Source organism: Vanessa cardui, chromosome 18 (assembly GCF_905220365.1).
Source record: "Vanessa cardui chromosome 18, ilVanCard2.1, whole genome shotgun sequence".
NCBI lineage: Eukaryota > Metazoa > Arthropoda > Insecta > Lepidoptera > Nymphalidae > Vanessa > Vanessa cardui.
In genome coordinates this window covers 685,438-709,520 of record NC_061140.1, presented here as the reverse complement: position 1 = coordinate 709,520, position 24,083 = coordinate 685,438, and the positions used below count along the sequence as shown (strand labels likewise).

Sequence of the window (24,083 nt, the reverse complement as noted above, 5' to 3'; positions counted from 1 at the left end):
ACACGGAAAGAAACATTTTTAATTTTATACATATTTTGTAGCGAGGTGTTAAAATCTAATAACAATAAATATTTTAAAATTAAAACATTCACACAAACTGTGTGTTATAAAATCAATATATAATGTACGCAAAGTAGATTGTTTATTTTTATTATAAGTATCAAGAGCTTATAAAGCCTACAAAATATTTTTAGCAAGACAGTAGCTACTCTATAAAACTATTATGAGTATGTAATAAATAGTGATAAGGAAACTAAATCTAGCAAAAATATAAATCGGAGTGTTATCCGCGAGAAGAAATAAAATTACTTAGTTTTATATATTTTGAGTCAATTCATTAGTATGATCAAAATAATTCTATAAGTTACAAGAAAGTTAGCGTGGACGTTCCTGTACTAATATTACAATGTTTTTTCTGAAATCTGAAAAGTATGCCACCAAGCCGCACTAGCCGTACCGACAGACATTACAAATAATGTTGAATGACTGATACTGTTACTTATCTAAAAAATTAACACAAAACAAAGAATATTAAACTTTCACGATTCCAAAACCTAGTTATCATAGCAATGTTAATTGCGAACGGTCGCACGTTTATCGCTCATTTCTTGGTCTGATAAGATTAGAATAGTCATATGGAGCGCAGAGCGCCATCTTAAATGCGTCTTGTACAAGTTTTTTTGTAAATAATACAATTTTAAGAAATATTATGTGTGCAATTTGAACGGAAGTGATAATGTTGTGGTGTTTTTATATGGTGTTGTTGTGAAATGCGAGATATTCGTTCAGTGGTAGTCATGCATAACCCAAGGCCGTTGGAGTTTGCAGCGAGGCCTGTGGAACCACATCGAAGCAGATCGTCTTCTTGGTCTTGGCGAAGGACCAATAACCTACCCCGACCGGAACCCCGACTATCATTACAGTGCCAGGTATAAAATATACAGTAGAAAATTAGATTTAAATTGAAATTGTTTATAACTGTGACTTCACATTATTTCGTGTGTCAATTACGTATGTGCCTACTAATTTTCAGTAGGTATTCATTTGATAGTGTCGCTATATATTTAATTTCACCATAATATTAAACCAATTGATTTATAATGTATTCGAATACACCAGTTTTAAATGAAATATACATATATTGAAATGTTTTGAATTACGGGTAAAAAAATATCAAATATTATATTTTTCATTATAAATAGGCAATTAAATGCAGAAAAATTACACACGCTATACACTATTTTTTGATAAAATCAACACTAAAATCTTCTTCGTGAGAAACAATTTTATTATACTCAAGATTTATTTCTCAGACTAATATTGTTAAACGGTAAGTTATGTTTTGTTTACACTTATTAACTACTTAGCCCTTTCATACTTAAACATTACACATTATAAAAAATCATAGTTTCAGGAGGAGTTATGACTCATACAATAGAGTTCATGTGAATTTTAAGCTTATTTCACAATTGATAAATAGGATAAGATCTCAACAGCTATAAAAGGATTAAATATATATTATTATAATGATAAATTAAATTTGTATTCTGAATAATACAAGCAGACAAATTTTGTAATATAAAGTAGCTTTTTGAAATCCTAATTTAGATAAATATAACAGAATTTAACCGTCATTTATCCTACTCACTGTCTTTTTTAGTCCACAGGAATAAGTAGGTGTATATTATAATGGTCTTTGAACATAAAATATATGTTCAATATCTTGAATATCGGTCATACAAGTTTCAAATTTAAGTCTAGCTTTGCGTATAATGTGGTGTAATGCGTATAATACAAGTGACATTATGACAAAGCCTGTCAACCGCTGTCAATTGACTGTCACATAAGGTGCAGACGATATTTTCCATGATATTTTAGTTTTTTGTTTGTATTTTTCCTTAACCGTAGTAGTGGTTATATGTCGTAGAGTTTATTTTCATAGTTTATTATATAATTAAAATATTCTGATGATACCGAACTGTGGAACGCATCCTAAAGAGGAGTTAATAAAAATTGTATAGCAAACGTGTCATACTTTTTAGTTATTTCAACCGATGAGCTTAGAAAAGAAACGCCAATTGTTTTGCATTCCGATTAAATATTAGTATAATTTCACATGGGTGATGGCTTGGCAGTCGGATACACGCGTAAGTTGACAAATTTATTCTATAACTACTAAAGGACACTAACAATTAATTACTAACACTCGTCCTTGTGATTGATTTAACATTTAAATGAAGTGTATTTGAGCTGAGAGACGTTTCGATGAGTGCCTTCGTTTTATTTGAATATCAATATGATTTTATTGTGTAACTATTTAGAGTTTGCTAAACTTGTGTTGCCATCTTATTGGTGCTTGTTGAAGGTGTTAGAGAATATTTTGTGTGTAATTTTCAAGGGTATTGCTCCTATTTTAATATGTAATACTTTAGCTAACAGTCTTTTATACATTAGTTCATACACTTTATGTAAGAAGTATACTAATGAGTTGATTAATCTTGTTGATAAAATATATAAGACATCACCTGACTTTGTTATGAAGGCACAGTTAATTTTACAGTTATTGAATAGTGAATTATTGACTAAATATCAGTATAATTTGTGTGTATTTAAGATTTTAGGACAATAATAATAATAGAATCACAGGATCTATCAAAATCTCTAAGTGATACCATTGTAGGATTTTATTGACATTATATTGTACGACTAATACTACTCACAAACATCTTTGCCAAAATCTATTAGCAACAATGTTTGCTTGCCATCGGATGAACAATGTAGTATGCTATTGTCTGCTTGTATATAAATAAAAAATAAACAATAATAAAAACAAAATGCAAATGTAATTACTATTACTTTTTTGAAATATTTTAAGATACATTAAAAATAGTTTAAAATAAATGTAATAATGTGTGTTGATTGGCTTTTAATGTTTTTTTTTCATCTCTCACTTCACCTCAACTTGTATTGAATTGTTCATGTAAAACAAAACTAAAAAAACCTTAATTAAAAATATATATGATAAATAATTATGTAATTCATTTGAATGCCTTAAATTTTTTTTTAATAAATGTTTTTATATTTAACCAAATTTAAACATGACTACTATCACACAACTATGAATGCAACCTACTTATTTAATTCATTTCAAAAGTGCCTGTAAAAGCCTACTTTAATTAAGCATATTTTGATTTTGATTTTCATTGATTATTTATAAACTTTACAGCTGCTTCTATCACATAATTGACTAAATTAATTACTTTTAAAGCAAAATGTTGTTTCATTAAACTGTATTATTTTCTGCTGTTACCATGACGAATAAAAAAAAATACAATTTTTGAAATAAAACTTTCTTTATACATGACCTTAAGCTTTATCAGAATTGAAATTACATGTAATAATTAAAAAGATTTCAAATTAGACCTTATCTCTAGGTCACTAAACTTTCAATTGCATATTTTATTTATGTTATTTAAAAAAATAAAATGCTTTAAAAATATCATATCAATTAAAATTAATTTATAATATTAAAACTTTGCTAATACTTCTTATTGATTTTGTATTCTTGTTAGTATCATGTTAAGATCTAGTTCTACTTTGTAATATGTTCTTACTAGTACTTTACAACATTTTAAGGTTAAAAAGATCAGCTGACTTTATAGGGTTGCTGTGGGAGATAAATTTCTTAAGATTTAATCTTGAAAGAACAATCGTAAGCTGCTACTTCAAAACTAACTTGAAGTGCCTCTTCATTTATACATCGTCCAAACATCCATGGGTCTTCAATTGTCTTTAAAAGCTTTTTAAATTGATGTCTAAATCCAGTGTTTTAATCATGAAAATGGCTGTGTTGTTAGTCTATTAGTGATTTTGATATAGTTTATCAACATAAAATCTGGCAAATATAATATGTTTGGAAAAGATAAGGTGTAGAGCTATATAAACACGCTCATGTAGATTATGCTAGGCAATGAAATTTTTTTCATATTTGAATACAGTCTTTTTATATAAAACTAAGAAAATGTCATGGTTTATAAGTATCTTTAATGACATATAATATATGATAGTCTTTAGTGAAAAAAACTGGCTTTCCAAAGTTTTATTTTTTATATTAATAATTATTATTAATTTTATTTTTTATATTAAAATTAATAACTTATATATTTTTTTATTTGTTTGATACATTGATTCTGAAGTTGTGCGATTAGGCTCTTTATTAAACTCAATTTAGGAAATAATAACTGTCCTTCTGAACTGTCCAACTGAATTATAAGTATCTGATTGGACTGTCTATAATTAAAATTTGGAATTGTTGACATCTCATTGTGTTAAATAATACTATTAGATGGTCAATGCGTAATTGAAGTGTTCAATTTGGCTCATCACTTAGCTCAATTTAGTAAATAACTAAATGTTCTTAACTGAATATGAAGTATCTAATTGGATTATTAATAATTTAATATTTGTGATTGTTGTTTAACACCCCTTTGTGTTACTATATATACTATATACATTTAAACTGTTAGAATTATTTCATAATATTATTACTCTATAATAGACTATATATTTGAAATTCATAATTACTTGCTGATATTAATCAAATGTGTGATTAAATTATCAGATTTTTACTATTAGATTCTATTATTGAATTATATTTAGATTAAAATATTAATCTTATATTTTAATATTATTATTACATATTTAAGTTTAATATAAATTATTTATATATATCATCTATAAATACTAAATAATTATCTAGTTAAGGAGCAAGAATGTAAAAAAAAGTGGGAAAAAATACTGCATACATCACAGTTGAGACTTTGCATCAGAAAAATCATATCAAATAAATTTATCTTTGATATTGTACTACTATTGTGCGTTCAAAAATTATATTCATTTTACAAGTAATCATGTCGATAAGGAATTATTGTCTGATTTATAAGAGATGTTTTTAATATACATATAGCATTTTTATTTAACTTAAGATTAATAATTATTGTTTATTCTCCTTGAAATCTACAGTGTTTTTCATTTTATTGTTCTCATAAATTATTTCAAGAAACATTTATCTGGTTTTGTTGTCATGTTGTTTATTATTTATTTTAAATTGTCTATAGATCCCAATGTCCTTGGTTTAAATTTTCCGTTTTCTGACAAAAAATTCTCACATAGAAAGTTTATAGAGCAAGTAGTGCTGGTAACTTAGGTATTTTACAGATTAAAAAGTACTTTAACGATTATGATTTAATAACATTTTATGACTTTTAAAACTTAATGACGTAAATCTCATGCAAGATATTCGAGTCATAATGTAATTAGTGTTTTAGTAATTAAATAATAATCTGTAGTATTTTAGAAGCGCGAATGATATATTAAATTGAAACGATATTTGATATAATTCAATATATGTATAAAGTATATATATACATATACTTTTCACTTCAAAAAACCTTAAAAGAAACATATTAATAATTTAGAAAAAATAAATAAGCATAAAATAAATCTTTTCCTCTGTCGTCATTGTATGAACGAACTTGGAAACTAGATAACATCTTGTTTTTGCTACTTTGATACAACAAAATAATGTATAACAAATTCTAATATACGTATTGTATTTATTTATATTATTAATAAATTAATAATGCGGGCAAAGCTGCACGGGCGGCTTGTATATCAAACGTGCAAATATTATAACTTTCCTTTTGCCTTTCGTGAAGTAGGCTGTGTGCACAATCATGTAGTCGATTATAAAATAATTAGGGAATGATAACATTGATAACGTTGTTACTGGTAAAGTCCCAGTTATGATGCGGTGTTGGTTTTTCTTCGCGTGTTGTTTATTTAATTTAATTGTTCCTTTTTTAAATTTCAGACTGATGAGAATAGCTACCTGCTTCGGTTGAAAATAGTGGGGGCTTACTCGTTGGCAAAGAAGGATATATTTGGTGCTAGGTGAGTTTATGGCAATATGTAAAATAAATTAAAAATAAGTAGGGAAAAATGTATTTTTTTTAAATGGCTTATTATCTATATGCCATATAGCCTATATAATGCCAATAGCCAGTTTAGGCCGATTACTTCGAGATGGTATTGTACTTAGCAACTTTAGTTAATAATCATTTAACAAAAGAATTAATTAGTAGAATAAATCGAAATGTGAATAAAAATTTATTAATTTTTTCATTTTTTTAATAATGATTAAATTCGAATTTCGAACGTTAGTATACATATATATAAATCCTTCTTTTATAATTGATTTAAGCAGTCCCCGTTGCTCGCGGACGTAGGTGTCGATAATTATAAGTCGGCCATTGAAAATCAGCGTTGAAACTCGAGGGTCCAATGTATATAGGCTTTTAGGTGGCCGACATAATCTGAGTGGATATCCTATTAGTGACGTTACACTGCGGTGTAGTTCAAATTAACACTTTTTTTATTTGTACGTTACTCGCTGTAATTCAGTTGTTTACTTTATTTACTTTTTTTTATTATTAACTACGTATATCTAAATTATTTTTATTTTATTTATTTATTATATATACAAAAATACACATTAATCAAAAGTCATAATACGTAAATGGGTAATTGCCTACTTTTTTACAGGTGTTCTAAGATTACTTGGAAATTATAATATAAGTCAACATTGTAAAAAGTTAAGTGATAAAATAAAACATTATAGAATTAATAAAAATAAAGAGACAATCGGATACAGTTTTAATACGGTTTTATGTCAAAATTTTAAAAATAAATTAAATTAAGCAAAATTATCGAAGTTTATTATGTAAAGTTATATTATTAAAGTTTATTATTGTTATTATATATAACAATAGTAATCATCATTTGTTTACCTTTGTATCAAAAAATATCTGACATAAATCGTCTTCCGGTATTTTAAAAGATTCCCAATTTCTTGAGGCACTTAAATGTTATTTAATGATAAATGCTCCTAATACAAATACCACCAGTCTTCTCTTAGATGCCCCTTGTTTAAGGAGTAACTCTTTCAACCGAAACCACACGGCGCTATACTTAACAATAGTATCAAGTCTATATATTCTTTTGTAACCGCCATTGTTAAATATTGCCGCGTCTATTTTTTTTTTAATTACCTTCAATATTTATCATGAGTTGTCATTTATTCGGACAAAAAAAAAAGACAATGATTAAAATACGCGTATTGTCAAGATAGTTACAAGTCGATTTATTTATTGTTTGATGTTACCGCGTAACTTACAAACCTGATGGACTGCTAATATCATTTTTATTTAGAGTTGTTTCGTTTCTCGGAACATGTAGGCTGTTGGGGCAAGTTGTGTATGTATGGCGTTATGGTTTCAGTTTGAGCTGCCATAAATAATTTATGTCGCTGCTTTATATCGTTTCGTTTGTCTGGTATCCAACTCCCTAATACTTTGTGATCTTATAATGCTATGCTTTGAAATAGTTTACGTTTTTTGCCCTTGTCTATGGGTGAAGAGTTAAGGTGTTCGTACAATCTCTTGGAAGGAGCCACCTGACGAAGTTGACCATAGCAAGTGGAGAAGTCGTTTCTTCTAAGCCGGCAGTACTTTCGGAAGTAGAGGACTTCTACGGCCGGTTATACGCATCGCATGCATCTCGACCTGATCCCGAAAATGAGGATCCTAGAGCTACATTAACACGCCATTTCTCCGAAGACCTGCCTGAAGTCAGTATTGGCGAAATCGAGACTGCTCTTGGACAGCTTAAAAATGGAAAAGCCCCTGGAGAGGACGGCGTTACCACAGAGCTATTAAAAGCGGGAGGTAAACCGGTACTTAGGGAACTTCAGACGCTTTTTAACTCTGTACTCTTCGAAGGGAGAACTCCGGAGGCGTGGAGTAGGAGTGTGGTCGTCCTGTTCTTCAAAAAGGGAGACAAAACCCTGCTGAAGAACTATCGTCCCATATCCCTACTGAGCCACGTCTATAAGCTGTTTTCAAGAGTGATCACGAACCGTCTTGCGCGAAAATTCGACGAATTCCAACCCCCGGAGCAGGCCGGGTTTCGGACCGGATACGGCACCATAGACCACATCCATACAGTGCGGCAGATTATACAGAAGTCCCATGAGTATAATCGGCCCCTGTGTCTTGCATTCGTGGACTATGAGAAGGCCTTTGACTCGGTTGAAATCTGGGCTGTTCTGGAGTCCCTGCAGCGTTGCCAAGTTGATTGGCGATACATCCAAGTGATGAGATGTCTCTACGAAGCTGCCACCATGTCCGTCCGAGTACAGAATCAGCAAACAAATCCCATACCATTGCATCGAGGAGTGAGACAAGGGGACGTTTTTTCCCCCAAATTGTTCACTAATGCAATGGAGGATATGTTCAAGACGCTGAACTGGAAAGGACGTGGCATTAACATCAATGGCGAATACATCTCTCACTTGAGATTCGCAGACGACATCGTCATCGTGGCAGAAACGCTGCAGGACCTACAACAAATGCTGAACGAGCTGGCTGATTCTTCTATGCGTATCGGCCTACGGATGAACTTGGTTAAAACCAAGGTCATGTTCAATGAACATGTTCTACCGGAACCGACTACGATACATGGTACCGTCCTCGAAGTTGTTCAAAAATATGTCTACCTCGGGCAGACTTTGCGATTAGGTAGAAACAACCTTGAGGACGAGGTGAATAGAAGAATTCAGCTGGGTTGGACAGCGTTTGGGAAGTTACGTCGAATCTTAACGTCGTCGATCCCACAGTGCCTTAAGACGAAAGTCTTCAATCAGTGCGTCCTACCCGTCATGACATACGGAGCCGAAACGTGGACACTTACGACAAGGCTGGTCCACCAGCTTAAAGTCGCTCAGCGTGCTATGGAAAGGGCTATGCTCGGCGTTTCTTTGAGGGATCGCATCAGAAATGAGGTGATCCGTCAAAGAACTAAAGTCATCGACATAGCCCACCGGATTAGTAAGCTGAAGTGGCAGTGGGCTGGTCATATTTGTCGTAGAACCGACAACCGTTGGGGAAAACATGTTCTAGAGTGGAGACCGCGTCTCGGCAAACGTAGTGTAGGACGTCCTCAGGCACGGTGGAGTGACGATATACGCAAGGCGGCAGGCAGGAGCTGGATGCGAGTAGCCGGAGAAAGACCACAGTGGCGTGCACTGGGAGAGGCCTATATCCAGCAGTGGACAAAAATAGGCTGATGATGATGATGGGTGAAGAGTGACCCTGTCTTATTGGCCTTTCTAAAATAGAAGTAGGTACTGATAATTTTAAGATTAGAACAGTACAGGATTTTGTGTTACGGCATTTAAACTACAAAACATTTATTATTTATTATATATTATAGATTATGTTATTTATTATAGATTATGTATATATTATATGAAAAAAAAATATCAGTGTAGGCCAAAAAATGATTTCCAGCGAAGATCTGCTGATGTTTAGTATAAAATATAAAACGCAAAAATGTAATTTAATATAAAATGTAAAAAAAGGCACGGGCATCTGCGAGCCTGTGGATGTTGTAAATTAAAAAAAAAAAAAAAAAACTACAAAACAAGTTTATTAATGTATGCCTTTAATAACGTTTCAGTGATCCATATGTCCGCGTGGAACTGCAGAAGGTGGACGGTGACGTCACGATTGAAACATTTCTCACGAAAACAAAGAAAAAGGTATAAAAATCATATCAAAATAAAAATTGTTTAAGGGCGGTCTATCGCCGGGTGCGTAAGGTGCTGTAGTATTTGATATACGATTTTAAGCACTGCTCTGCAGCAAGGCCGGATTTAGGGAAGGGCAACCGGGGCAACTGCCCTGGGGCCTCCACATAAGTGGGGACCACAAAAGTTTTCAGTGAGTTAACAAATACCGAGATATAGTCAAATTATAATAAACTTACTCCTTAATATTTTAAAAGTTACCGATACCAGTCAAGAAATACTTACTGATTGAAATTAATAAAACCTTAAGCTAATCCATTAATCCATGATATAATTATTAGGATCTCCACGCTCCTGTTGGTCTAGGGCCTCCATTGCTTTGTGGCCCCAGGGCCTCCAGACCTTTAAATCCGACTCTGCCCTGCAGTCGAATCAGTAGTTTTTACAATGTTAGACAAATTATATAATTACAGATTGCGCACTGTAGTTTTCTTCTTAGTAATTTATGTAAGTAGCGCATTGTAAATCAAAGATTTTTTCATAAAGAAAAAGTAATAGCCTGTATCACTGCTAGGCTCCGATATGTGATTGTCAAGAAAGGAGGTTTTTAGAGAAAATAGTTAATGGGCTACACCCATGATTAGGTTTGTCTTAATCCAGGGTGTAGGGGTAAACTAGGCCAAGGACGATAATGTGCTTTGTTGATGATGGTCAAGTCCAGGGATGGGGGAGGCGCCTCAGAAGGTCTCCTTAAAATATTTTAAAAATACATCTAAGGAACATGTGTCAGCAAGATACATGATACTTATATCTTTATTCAAATGAATGTTCTTTGAGTATTAATCATCAATTTTATCATTAATATCTATGAACGTATACATTATATAGTGCGTACTCTATTCTCATATGAATATTTTATTTTTCAGACTCTAAATCCAGTATGGAATCAGGAGTTTATATTTCGGGTAAGAACGAAAAACATACTTTACCGTTCTGTAAATAATGCAATACAATTTTTTTCGATATTTATTCGTAAATTTTGAAAATAATATAGTTTGTAAAGTTCAATGTATTCGGGCGCATCAACCGTTAATTCTAAAGGCTCCCGCTCGAAATAGTAGTCTCCAAAGTATGTTTTGTTTTTGTTTTATGCTATAGGTTGGCGGACGAGCATATGGGCCACCTGATGGTAAGTGGTCGCCATCACTCATAGACAATGACGCTGTAAGAAATATTAACTATTCCTTACATCGTCAATGCGCCACCAACCTCGGGGACTAAGATGTTATGTCCCTTGTGCCTGTAGTTACACTGGCTCACTCACCCTTCAAACCGGAACACAACAATACTGAGTACTGTTATTTGGCGGTAGAATAACTGATGAGTGGGTGGTACCTACCCAGACGGGCTCGCACAGAGCCCTACCACCAAGTAGATATGATTTTTGACGGTAACAAAACGAACGAGGTAATCTCGAAACGGAGAGACGCCATTAACCTGGGGGGGGGGGGGGCGCGCAGGTGAAGCCGCAGGAGCAGAAGCTGCTGATCCAGGTTTTCGACGAGAACCGTCTGACGCGCGACGACTTCCTGGGCATGGTGGAGGTGTCGCTGGCGGGCGCGGGCGCCGAGAGCGCGGCGGCGGGCCGCGCGCCGCCCGTCAAGTACGCGCTGCGCCCGCGCAGGTCCGTGTAAGTAGCGCGTCCCCCCTCAGCCGCTGCACACCGCTGCACACCGCTGCACACCGCTGCACACCGCTTCACTTTTGTTATTCTTATACTGTACAAGACCAAACGCGAGCGAGGCCCGCCTCAGCTGCCGCACACCGCTTCAACAACAACAGCCTGTAAATTCCCACTGCTGGGCTAAAGGCCTCCTCTCCTTTTGAGGAGAAGGTTTGGAACATATTCCACCACCCTGTTCCAATGTGGGTTGGTGGAATACACATGTGGCAGAATTTCTATGAAATTTGTCACGTGCAGGTTTCCTCACGATGTTTTCCTTCACCGCTGAGCACGAGATGAATTATAAAGACAAATTAAGCACATAAATCAGCGGTGCTTGCCTGGGTTTGAACCCACAGTCATCGGTTAAGATGCACGCGTTCTAACCACTGGGCCATCTCGACTCACACCGCTTCACATTTTGTTATTCTTATACTGTATTACGTTACGTTTATTGAATATGTATTATATATAAAAATGTTATATGTGTGTATTTATATTTATTTTTATGTATATATGTATGTAAGTATATACATATACATATATTTATATGTAACGTATGTAGGTTATATATATTTTATATTTGTATGTATATTATAAGTCATTATTTTCGTTTATCATTAATATTATTTTATTTTTATTTTTTGCACTATCCTGTTTCTGCTTTTGAAAATCCTTTCACCAAAGGTTGTCTGTTAGAGATTGCTTTAGCAATAAGACCGCCTTTGCACGCTCTTATTTTCTTTTCTTTGTTGTAATTGTTCTCTTTATTTGTATGTCCTTTCATTGTGTGTGCAATAAAGTATTAAATAAATAAATAAATATTATTGAAACTAATAGACCAAACGCGATCGAGGCCAGGTGCCGATTAGTGAGCTTATATCGAGATCATCATATCTATCTAATATTTTCTAAGTGCATGATGTGGCGTGTTTTTTCTTGCTATGTTGTGTTCGGCCGTAAAGCTTTGTATGTCCGTAATAAATGTTTATTCTCATTACTGTGGGGCGCGACTTAAGTGTTTTGATAGATAATTATGCTTTCTTTTTATTTTAAAAATTATTAAATTAAATTAATTTTGAATTTAGTATTTAAATGCTATAATGGTCGGGCTTTTTAGGGTTCCGTAGTCTACTAGGAACCCTTATAGTTTTATCATGTCTGTCCGTCCGTCTGTCCTGGCTCGTTCTCCGCCGTTTCTGCACCGATTGCCACGAAAATTGGTGAAGGGATATATACTGATAATCCAAAAATTGTTTCTTAAAATTATCGAAAAATAATTATTTTTTACCCTCCCTAAAAAATCGACTTACCCCATCTTGTGGGGTATCGTTAAAAAGGTATCTTTAAATACAATAACTACAAAAATTGCCTTGAAACCATGTGGATCAAACCCCCCAGTCTCGAGATGTATTAATACAAAGTTAAAATTAAAGCGTCCCCCCCCCTAACTTTTGAATTACTATTTCAATAATTCTGAAAAAAATGTGTTGTATACCTATAAGTAAGGACTTTCAACGATAACTATATCGGACTCTGTATCATATATAGTTATTTTTATACAACTCGACCAACTTATGACGTGCAGTTGCCCTAACTAAATAGTAATGTATGGAAATAACTACCTACAAACTACGAAAATAAGTAGGAATGTTACATACCTACATGCAGAAGTGGGCCAGGGTAGAAATACAGATTGCTAAATTTCCATCTTATGGCTACGGAACCCTCTCATGTGCGTGTCCGACACGCTCTTGGCCGGTATTTTATAAAATCTTGTTAAAGGTATATATATGAGGTAAATAAGAGGTAAAGGTATATATATGATTATGTAGTTAAATTAATCTAAGTTACAATATATAGTGTTGTTTTTTTTAAAACATTGTTTACATATTGATACTTGTAAAAGCGTTAAGTTTTTAAGTACGATTAATGTTAAACATAATCTCAGTATTATTGCGACTCTTGTAGTTTCAATTTCTCTTTATTAAAATTTTCTAATTAACTAAACCGAGTCTAAAGAAATAACGATGTTAAGTAACAATAAAATATTGTTAGTACAGTCAGTTCAAACCGGTTCAAACTAGTTCTGGTCTGTTCGTTTCATATTGTAATAAGTACTACGAGTGTAGGAAGAATCTATATATTTTGTTAAGTAAGTGATACTCCTTTATAAATTACTCATTTTGTATCTATTTGTATAGTTATTTGGAAAGTTAACAGCTCAACTGTTTTTAATAAATAAATATGAGACAACATCACATACATTACTTTGATTCCAATGTAAGTAGCCGAAGCACTTGTGTTACACACACCCAGACCCAAGACAACATAGAAAACCAATGGTAATTCCCATTGACTCGGCCAGGAATCGAACCCGGGACCTCAGAGTGGCGTACCCATGAAATCCGGTGTACACACCACTCGACCATGGAGATCGTCCTATAAATAACGTTATCTTACAAGCGAATGAGGTATTGTGATGTTCATTTAGTGTAAAGTAGTCAGTATTACATACAAACACTAGCGACCAATCCGACTTCGCACGGGTTTTCTGCTGACAGCAAATGTATTACAGAATGTCTTACAATTATCACAGTTTTTCAGTCGTTATTAGTGTTTCTATACCTTGCCCATGTATTATATACAAAAAACATCCTCTCAAATCGCTCTATCTAAAAAAAAACGCATCAAAATCCGTTGTGTAATCTTAAAGATCTAAACATGCATAGGGACAGATAGCGGTGAGCGCCTTTAGTTTATACTATGTAAGGATAATAATGAATAACAGCCTGAAAATTTCCCACTGCTGGGCTAAGGCCAACTCTCCCTTTGAGGTGGTGGTTTGAAACATATTCCACAATGTTGCTCCGATACGGTTACAGATGTGGCAGAGTTTTGTTGAAATTAGACACATGCAGCTTTCCTCACGTTATTTTCCTTCACCACCGAGTATGACATAAACTACAAACTAAGAAAAAATGTATATATTATAAATGTGGTGCTTGGGTTTGAACTCGTAATTATCGGTTAAGATCGTTCTAACCACTGGTCCTTCAGTATGTCTGTGTGTAATTGCAATAACTTGTGTATTTAAACATTAACACAAAATCAAGTGGGTTTCATATTTCCATCCCTCAATAACCCCCCTGGTTACATTAACATATCCACTCATTGCTTCAAGCAAATTTCGCTGTCTTTTATCTTTGGCCCGGGGTGATCAAGCTCGTTTCCGCCGCAGTGCTCGTTCCCGGGTGCGAGGGTACATCGAGGTGTACCACGCGCTGATAGGCCGTGTGGGCGACCCGGGCACGGAGGAGGCTCCGAACCCGGCGCCTGATGACTGGGAGCTGGTGGAACCGGCGCCTCAAGTTGGAAATGTACAGCCGGTAAGTTTGCCATTACAATCCTAATTTTTAACGTCAGAAATATATATAAATCTTCTCTGTGTGAGTAGTTGAACTAAACACGTGGGCTGATTTCAATGTCATTCTTTATATGTTGGAATAATACAAAAACTCTCCTCACAATCAATACTTTATCTCTCCTGAAGTGGTTTACGATCCTTCCAATTCGACGATTAAAGTAAGAATGACCATTTCTAGGCTTACTCCTAGTATTTAATGTTTACACGCCCCTCCTCCGACTGTAGCAACATCCGGTTTCGATCCGTTTAAAAAACAATTTAGTTTAGTCAAAACCGGATGTTGACAGTCAACGCAAATTGTAACAACTATTTAAATCGAATTATTTATGCTGATAATACTTTAATACATTAAAACAATAAAATATGATCATATTAAAATAAATATGCTAACATGTATGTGTGGGTGTGTATTTGATTGGATCCAATGGGTGGCGCTGCGATCGGGGAGTAAATATGATTCTCATTACTTCCGGACAAAGTCAGGATGGATATTTATAAATTGTTTTAACGTAATGTTCGCTAACTACTGTGGTTAGTCAAAAGTTTAAGAAGTTTGCTTGCGGCTACCTTTTGGACTATTCGATTTGGGTATACTACTCTATAAAATGGTTTGTTGATCGTATTGCCTTCAGAAATTTAAAAGTTTATTAGTTAAACAAGGCTGTGTGCTGTGAGCATTGACAAATGTTAACAAAAGATAATGTTCAATAAAAAAATTGATACAACGTTTACGAGTAATATTGATAATGTCTGACGATTATTTCAAATAACCATAATTTATTAATGCGTTAATACCAAACATATTTTTTCTTCTTAATATAATTATAAAGATACTTTGTATATGTGTAGCACAGACTTAGCCCAGCTGTGGGACACAGGCTATTGATGTTTATAAAATAATTTGTATGTGATCGTGACTCGAATGCAACATATCAATATATATATTTATATAGCCTGTTTATATTACTGTTACCGCAGCCTGGAACTACTAGTATGGACGGAGAAAGCGTAAGATTATCATTGATGTATGGCTAGTGTCACGTGTTATTTGAATAAAGTACATATGTGTGCGTTAACGGAAATTTGTGTGTGTGTGGTATATACGAAATGCACTTATATGTGTGTGTTGATAATCATTATCGGTAAAACTGTTTATCGCGTATAGCACAAATATAGAGTAAGATGCTTTGCTTAATTAGTTATGTTAATATAAATATTCTAACAGAATCAAACCGAATGAATAAAATTGACCCTTAACGCCACCTAGACATTTTTTATCTGTATGTAATTCAAGATGGCGGAAAATGTTAAAATAGATTAAAAATATTGTCAATGAACAAAAATCAGTTATTTTTTTTTATATATATAGATATTTAAAATATATAATTAATTTATCCCTTTCAATATAATATTGTACCATCAAACAGTAATTCTTAGTATTGCTGTTTGATGGGCGAGTAAGGTATTTTACTTACTAGTACATGGGGCATAGCAACTTAATGGGTAGCGTATTGGCGAAGTTCAAACAGAGAAAGTTTATGGATGTCGGTGACCATAAATCATAAATTAATAATAAGTTTTGATCTTCGTATAAATGATTAATTATCTATATTTTTTACTACGTGTAGTCGGCAATGACTAGTATGGATGAAGATTCAGTAAGATGATGTTTTTTCTTTTTCTAATGTTAGTAGTGTGTTGAATGTGATCACGATGAGTAATTTAGTTCATTATTCACTTAGCTCTTTAAGTATTATAACCTCTTTGGGCTTCATGAAAGTATAATGTGTATATTGCACTAAAGGTTTATGTGCAACATTTTTGTGTAACATTTGTTGACGCAAAGGTTTCACATGTCACGTGTACTAAGCACTCGCTTTTTATTTTTTACTTTGTATTATAAATACAAAGTAAATAATACATAATATTATAATAATGTCTTGCTCGTTTCTTATATTCTCATTGTATGGTTATCTACATATTCGTTGACTGATTGGATGGTTGCAAACAGTGACTATTACCTCAATATTATGCCGGACAAGAAAATTGTAGATTGTCATTGATAAAATTGTATTCGAGGGAAATTCTTCGAAATACCATAAATGAATTTAATCTCGTTTATATCAGACCATTGATTCTTACTATATCTGTAATTCAATGTCACTTCAAAGTCAGACGTATGTTTTATATTCCTGTCATTATTATACATTATTATAATCAAAATAGATCGTCATTTAGTTCATTTTTTTTATTTATCTTCATTAACGTAGAGTAATTATAGCTAAGTAGACTTTATCACGATAGTCGTAAAGCTTAGTTTTGAATGGCACTAGGTGTCCACGGTACCGTCGCTCACCGGAGACGACTGGCTGCTGGTGGATGCCACGGACTTGCACGATTTAGTAGGTTTTCTTTTTACTTTCATTTGCTTGCATATTTATTTAAGTAATTTTATGTTATTTATATTAGTATATGAATAAGTGTTTCTATACAATTTTGGATGTACAGTTAACAAAAAAAATGTCAGGTATAAAATGCACTCGTATTCTTAATTTAAATGTTTTAAAATATATGTAATGATCACGATTTTATATTTATATATAATTACAATACAACACGATATGACGTCCTATTAAAACGTCTAGGGAAAAGTCATTGACCTTGACGCTTATTTTAAAGGTGTATGATCATATTTAATTCCTTCCCTGTAGGTAATCTTATCATCGAACAATTAGTCGAGAAATTATTGATTGTGTAATAGAGATCGATACGGTAAGTCCAAAGTTTAGAACAGCGTAAGAACATGAAAGCTCAGAATATCTGTTGGTTCTAAATCTTTGAGCGAGGTGATGTAATGTAAGAATATAGTACCTAGTTTGACGATGTGATCTCGTAGGTGATTGGCGGCGACCCGCTGCCTCTCGGCTGGGAGGAGAGACAAGACGCGAACGGAAGGACGTACTACGTGAACCACATAGCGAGGTCCACGCAATGGGGAAGGCCGACGTTCACGTGAGTCATCACTTTTGCTATATGAGTCTTTGTATTTAGACTTCGTAGGTATTGTTTGTAATAACTACAAACTGGAGTGCTCCTGTATGACCACATTTGTGTTGCAATATTTTCTGCGCAATTTCTGGTTTAGTGTGATGATTATCTGTGGACTTTTAGCAGTCTATTAATTGTGAACATTTCCGGTCCCTTTATTGATTTAATCATAATCAATGGTGAGGCTTTGTAAAGGCTCATCTTCGTAAGCACCACCCTCTCACCCAGATATTTCACCTGCGTAAGTTAATATACTTTCGGGCAAGATCGTTATTAATTTATATAATTTTTTTTTTAAAAACAATGTCAAACAACGTATGGGAGTTGTAGCGGTGTCGTAACGCGTGTGTGTGCGCAGGCGCAACATGAGCTCGGAGTCGCAGGCGGAGCGCATGGAGACGGCCGTGACGGAGTTCCAGCGGCGCTTCCACATCTCCGCCGACGACGGCCACGCCGCGCCCGCGCCCGCGCCGCTGCAGGTGCGTGCCACCCCCCCCACCGCCCGCCTCACTTCTGTTTCCTTTGCGCCCCTTATTTACTTATTAAATACTCTGTTTCAATCTACTGTAAAGAATGTGCGAACTTTTTTAGTACTCTAACGAGTCCCACATCTGGTATCGTCTTTATTTAGTTGGGTAGTCATTATTTTCGAACACCACAGTTATCACATTTTCGTACCCATTTTTAAGATGTTACAGGGTTAGTTTCCTCTACATTCTTTACAATGGAATAAAATTGAAATAGTGTATTTAAATAAATATGCAATATAACAAATATAAAAATGTGAGCATTGTTATAAAAATATTATTTTTTGATTTAACGTTCTGAGAATGAGTTGTAACCTTGAGGAGCTTTCATATGAACAATATCTTGATTTATATTTTGTGCATGTGAAAGATACTTGAGCTTTAATGCCATGCCTTGCATTGTGCATGAATTTATGTTTTGGATACGCTGCATGCAGTTTTTAGGTATTAGGAAAAATCATCTCTAGCCACCAACACATAAGACTCATATTTGCCTACGTTTAACGTAAAATAATAAGCATTAAGCAGCTTAAACCCCGATGCGTATAGATATGTGCTTTGTGAAATTAAATTTGTTTTTCTTAATTAATTATATTCTGAATATGTTTGCTTTTGCATGGAGTAATTAAAACTTTTCTTAAAACATTAAATACTTATATGAAAATACACCTATCGAAATACAATTATTGATAACGATTAATTATTCTACTAATTAGATACTTTAATTAATTAATCCCAATAAGTATTTGGTTTTGGTCCGTGCAATCCTAACATAGAATTCATTTAACAGTTACTAATTACGAATATCTTCCAAAGAATTGTAATGCGAATTATTTTACGGAAACATATGATTTTGTTATATTATTTACGTGTTGTTGATATGTATACATTATTAATTACTTTTGTCAACAAATGTTACCAAGATTCGATGACCGTAAATATTATAAATAAAAATGATCACATTACTAATTAAATTTCATACTGGGTTTGTGAAATATATTGGCACTTGTTTTAATTATTTTTGTAAGGTTTTCTTGCAGCATGGCCTTTCGCAGGAAAAGGAACGATTTGCCTGATATTACTATTACATACAAAAGTGCACCTTCACTGTGATCAAACATTAATATTAATAATAGATTTAAATATCCGTAACGTTATCGTAACGTTATCCGTAACGTATCAGTGGCAAATAGGCTATTTGACTGGTTTTTTAAATCCATTTTATATTATTTAGTAGACGTTAAGGAACCCAGTAAAAGTTGTTTGATATTTTTAGTAGATATTTGTCGAAAAATATTTTTTAAAATTCCATATTTAAAATAGCGCGGGAAAACGCTATGGCGCTATATAATATGGCGCTGAAATGGGGTTGGTGACGTCACTTGCCTGTATTTTAATTTGAGGTACGTTTTTGTACTTTCAAATAGCCTATTGTCCAATTACAAGTACATTATTTTGAAATTCTAAAAGGTCGAAAGTGAAGGTGCATTTCAAGATACAATAATCCATTTCAATATGTGTATAATGGACTCAAGTTCGTATTTCAATCATACATTAAATGTCACGAAAATTATCAGACCTAAATAATCATTAGTAACTTTACACATCTATTATCAAATAATACATGACAATTCATTTCCAATGTCACACTAATTTTGGTTTACATGGATCGAATGGCTTGCGAAATATTGTAGTTAATGGTTATCTTAATTGGCCTCGGCATTTGTTCCAATCGACCAACCAGCCAATGTTGGCGTTGGCTATAATTTCGCAATTCATTGGTTTATTTGCAACATTTAAACCGGGTGTGATTACAAAAACATCGTGTTGTCCTCACTGGTCATAGACAATTCGGCACATGTTGTAGGGGTTTAAGTGAGGTATTATCATAAAATGTTATCATTTGATTGCCATAGTTATTACAAGCATTGATAGGTAGGAGTTATGTTAAATAGTTTATTACATTACACAAAATATTTAATTTTTTAGGATTTTTCCTCAATTAATCCTTAATTTTTGACTAGCATCGGCATCAAATTAAATACGTCTTATATGTTTTTTCAAATCATGGTCATAAAACAGAATATAAATAAATTTGAATTAGACTGAAGTGATCAGAATATGTATTAGCTAGCTAGTGTCAATTCGCAATCTCTAACAGGAGGATGTGAGTGAAAGGCGAGCCGAAAACTCGAGCGAAAATACTCCGTTTTCGACGCCCATCCTCTCGCCAGAGCTGAGGGAGCAAGTTTCTACGGAAACATCGACAAATATAAGCAATGACTGTGATACTAATGTAAGACAAAGTTTAAACGAAGAAGACGACGTAGTGTGCGGCAACGAGAACGTTGCGCATACAGCTGATGCAGACAATAATCAAAGTGAAGGCACTGCTGAAAATGCTCAAGAAATTAGCGATAATCAAAATGCTAGTCAAGGAACAGTTGAATCCGATGCGAATGCAGCCGACACAGAGTTACAATCGGGAGTCGAATCACTACTGAACGACACGGAATCCAATGGAGACGTGGTCGATGACGACACGAGGACAGAGATCGAGGAAATAACATTCGGCAGAGAGCGAACCCTGACCGAGGAGACGGGCGATGGGTCCGGGGAATCGTTGACGTTTGACGAAAATCACTTTAGTACGCCTACGGGAGGCGTCACTCCCGAAAGGAGGGCGTCGACCTCTAGAAGGAGACGGACGACGACAAGTTCATTGGATGACTCGGAGGTAAGCGGCGAGCGGATTTGTGGGCGTGATAAGTAATGCGTAAAATTAATGTACTCTGATTGCGTGCGTTTATTTCCACAAATGTAAAATTTATAAATCGAGTATCGATAATTTTAAATGAATGTATATAGAGAATAGACTTTATGCACTGCGTGTCATGACCCAAAAACTCGCTTGTAACCACGATTGTGCTTTGGGCGATTGTCTATGAGTGGTGGACATATAGATGACGTTTTCAATACAAAGTTTTGTCACACTTGGGATTCAAATCGTCATAACATTTGAATGATGTATGATAGCATTCTATATGTCCATGTTGAGGACATTGTGAAGGACAACAGGCGTTTGTGGCGTTGATTGATACCCGTGCTCCACGCTTTAGACTAACACGACGCTAATACACCATTACCGAAGCTCACACGAGTTACAAACCTCAATGTCTTGTGCTTTCATGTATATTCATTCCAAGCTAGTCTATATCGGTTACTTATGGCAAATCTCTGACATATGTAAATTCTTAGCTTTTAAAACATATTTTTATATAAATTACGGGTTTATTGTTGTTTAATTATTTTACATATGGATGTCGTTAGTGGTTAGATTAATATTTTCAAGTACGGTCTGCAAAACTTACAAATAGTTTTTTATAGTTATGGGTGGAAATAATAGCTTTCGTTTGTTAGGTATCACTTCATTGAAGCCTCTTCATTTTTTATATATTTTAGTTTCAATATAAATACACTATAAGCTTTCTTAACAAGATATATAAAAATTATTTAGTTGTGAATCAGGGTCTTAGATGAGCCCTAGGCAGCATGTAAAGCGAGTGGTTCTGGCCTTGAAATCCACTAGTTTGTCTCTTTCTACCGTTCTTTCTTCTAGAGATCTAAATCTTATCATTTTATAAATCAGTAATAAAGTATTTTATTCTTCTAAGTTAAAAATTCGTTTAGTTTTGACTTATGTAGCGTTAGTAGAACAGTATTGAATTACTGATTAGTTCTAGAGTAAATTCGGACACATTTCTTCTTACTTTGTCTCCTGTCTTGCATGCTACTGTAGCTGTAGATTTGTTGAGTGTATGGCGTTTGTGCGTGCTGCGTAGATCGAATTATATATTGGTTTTGCTATTTGCCGATTTTATTCGTATAATATAGAAAGATCGCTTGTTTCCTCTTCCTAGTTTTGAAAAAGGTAATTTTATCAAAATTAAGCTTTATAATTTTCTTTATAACGATAATAATTAACTTGTATATATCGAAAGATTTGAGAAAATACTTTTAATTGTTTAATAAATATGATTTAATTAGATTACCCTTTGGGGTAGTTTTATGATCTCAACAAAAAGTCGTTCTTGCATCAGCCGACATGTTTCAGGATGAAACGGACGGCTCCACAGACAGCACGAGAAGCAGCAGCTCGAGTAGTAGTCAGAGTCAGAATTTACCGAACAGTGACGGTTTGTATACATTTTAATCTGACTTATTTCATTATGTTCTGTTGATGTTAGAGTCGAGATGGCCCAGTGGTTAGAACGCGTGCATCTTAACCGATGATTGCGGGTTCAAACCCAGGGAAGCACCGCTGTTTCATGTGCTTAATTTGTCTTTATAATTCATCTCGTGCTCAGCGGCGAAGGAAAACATCGCGAGGAAACCTGCATGTGAGAAATTTGATAGAAATTCTGCCACATGTGCATTCCACCAAGCCGCATTGGAACAGCGTGGTGGAATATGTTCCAAACCTTCTCCTCAAAGGGAGAGAAGGCCTTTAGTCCAGCAGTTAGAATTTACAGGCTGTTGTTGTTGTTGTTAATGTTACCGTCTATATGTTACATGTTTTGGATTATATTACGTTGGGTAGCTATTATTTACTGATAAAAATATTTACTATATTGAACTAAAACTAAATCTCTTCACAAGGATGCCTGCCTACTCTCTATATCTCATCTAAATTTTTTCCCTGATTACTTTATAACTTCAAGGCGATTTTTTTGGCCAAAATCCGGTGGGAAGACAGCGTACTGTAAAATATAAATTGGATTTAAATTACTTGTTAAAGTCAATTGGAGTCAAAATGGTTCTGATGTTGGACTGGCAATAGTTTGACATAACTTGCCTTCGAATGATGGTAATCTCGTTGCTAGTAGCAAAAACACAAACGTTGATAGTAATATTAAGATCATTTTAGGTTTGCCGCCGGGCTGGAGTATGCAGCGCGCTCCGAATGGAAGGATATTCTTCATAGATCACAATCAGAAGACAACGACTTGGATCGATCCCAGAACAGGTTATATAAAAATACACAGAACACAGACTTATATTTAGCAAATTGTATTTTAAGACTTTCCTTAAAACTCTTGATGCTTTTTTAAAAATACGAAAATATTAATTGTTGCTGTAGTCACCCTTAAAACTTTGGGGTGTACCATAGTTTTTTTTTAAATAACTTAAATTTAGATATCTCACTCTTAAAAATCAAAGTTTTAAGGGTGAGATAATTGAATGAAATTCCGGTGCTATAGGCACAAGAAACAAAATATAATTTAATGTTTAATTTATATTTTCAGTAATAGGTATGTTGTGACTACCTGTAGATAGTAGAACTTTTACTTTGATAATTTTGAAATGTTATTTATTTTTCATGTGATATTGTATCTACTGTTGGTTGTCCTAATAAAAATAAAATAAAACAAAATCTTATGGTTAGTGATGCAAGCTTGAGGAGAAATGTTTGAATTCTCTTAAATCACTAGTATCTATAGACAATGATTATCACTTATCGGATGTTTATTTGCCACACCGTTTAACTCCATACAAAAATACTAAAACTAATTATAACGGATGAATCGCGTATATTAATTATTTTTAAACATCCCGACGTTTCGAGCACTTTGCAGTGTTCGTGGTCACGGGTAGACGGTAGTTTTATTTAAATGTGTAATAATCGCGAAAATTTAAGACAACATTAAAATA

At 33.9% G+C, this 24,083-nt stretch overlaps 1 protein-coding gene across 7 annotated transcripts in view; it reads left to right on the top strand.

The window, feature by feature from the left end:
• The first annotated feature begins 555 nt into the window (after positions 1-555).
• LOC124537626 (E3 ubiquitin-protein ligase Nedd-4) overlaps positions 556-24,083 on the top strand; it is a 37,560-nt gene continuing 14,032 nt past the window's right edge. The window contains exons 1-13 of one of the 7 annotated variants that reach the window (XM_047114520.1): positions 556-929; positions 5,873-5,952; positions 9,577-9,658; positions 10,573-10,611; positions 11,167-11,336; positions 14,611-14,758; positions 15,775-15,804; positions 16,425-16,454; positions 17,693-17,808; positions 18,203-18,323; positions 20,533-21,108; positions 22,486-22,567; positions 23,299-23,397. In XM_047114520.1, the coding sequence (XP_046970476.1) occupies positions 771-929; positions 5,873-5,952; positions 9,577-9,658; positions 10,573-10,611; positions 11,167-11,336; positions 14,611-14,758; positions 15,775-15,804; positions 16,425-16,454; positions 17,693-17,808; positions 18,203-18,323; positions 20,533-21,108; positions 22,486-22,567; positions 23,299-23,397 (1,732 nt within the window). In that variant the 5' untranslated portion in view covers positions 556-770. Of the gene's footprint in view, positions 930-1,804; positions 2,148-5,872; positions 5,953-9,576; positions 9,659-10,572; positions 10,612-11,166; positions 11,337-14,610; positions 14,759-15,774; positions 15,805-16,424; positions 16,455-17,129; positions 17,199-17,692; positions 17,809-18,202; positions 18,324-20,532; positions 21,109-22,485; positions 22,568-23,298; positions 23,398-24,083 lie in introns of those variants that run through there. The other 6 variants (XM_047114519.1, XM_047114518.1, XM_047114521.1 and 3 more) reach the window with 6 other exon arrangements.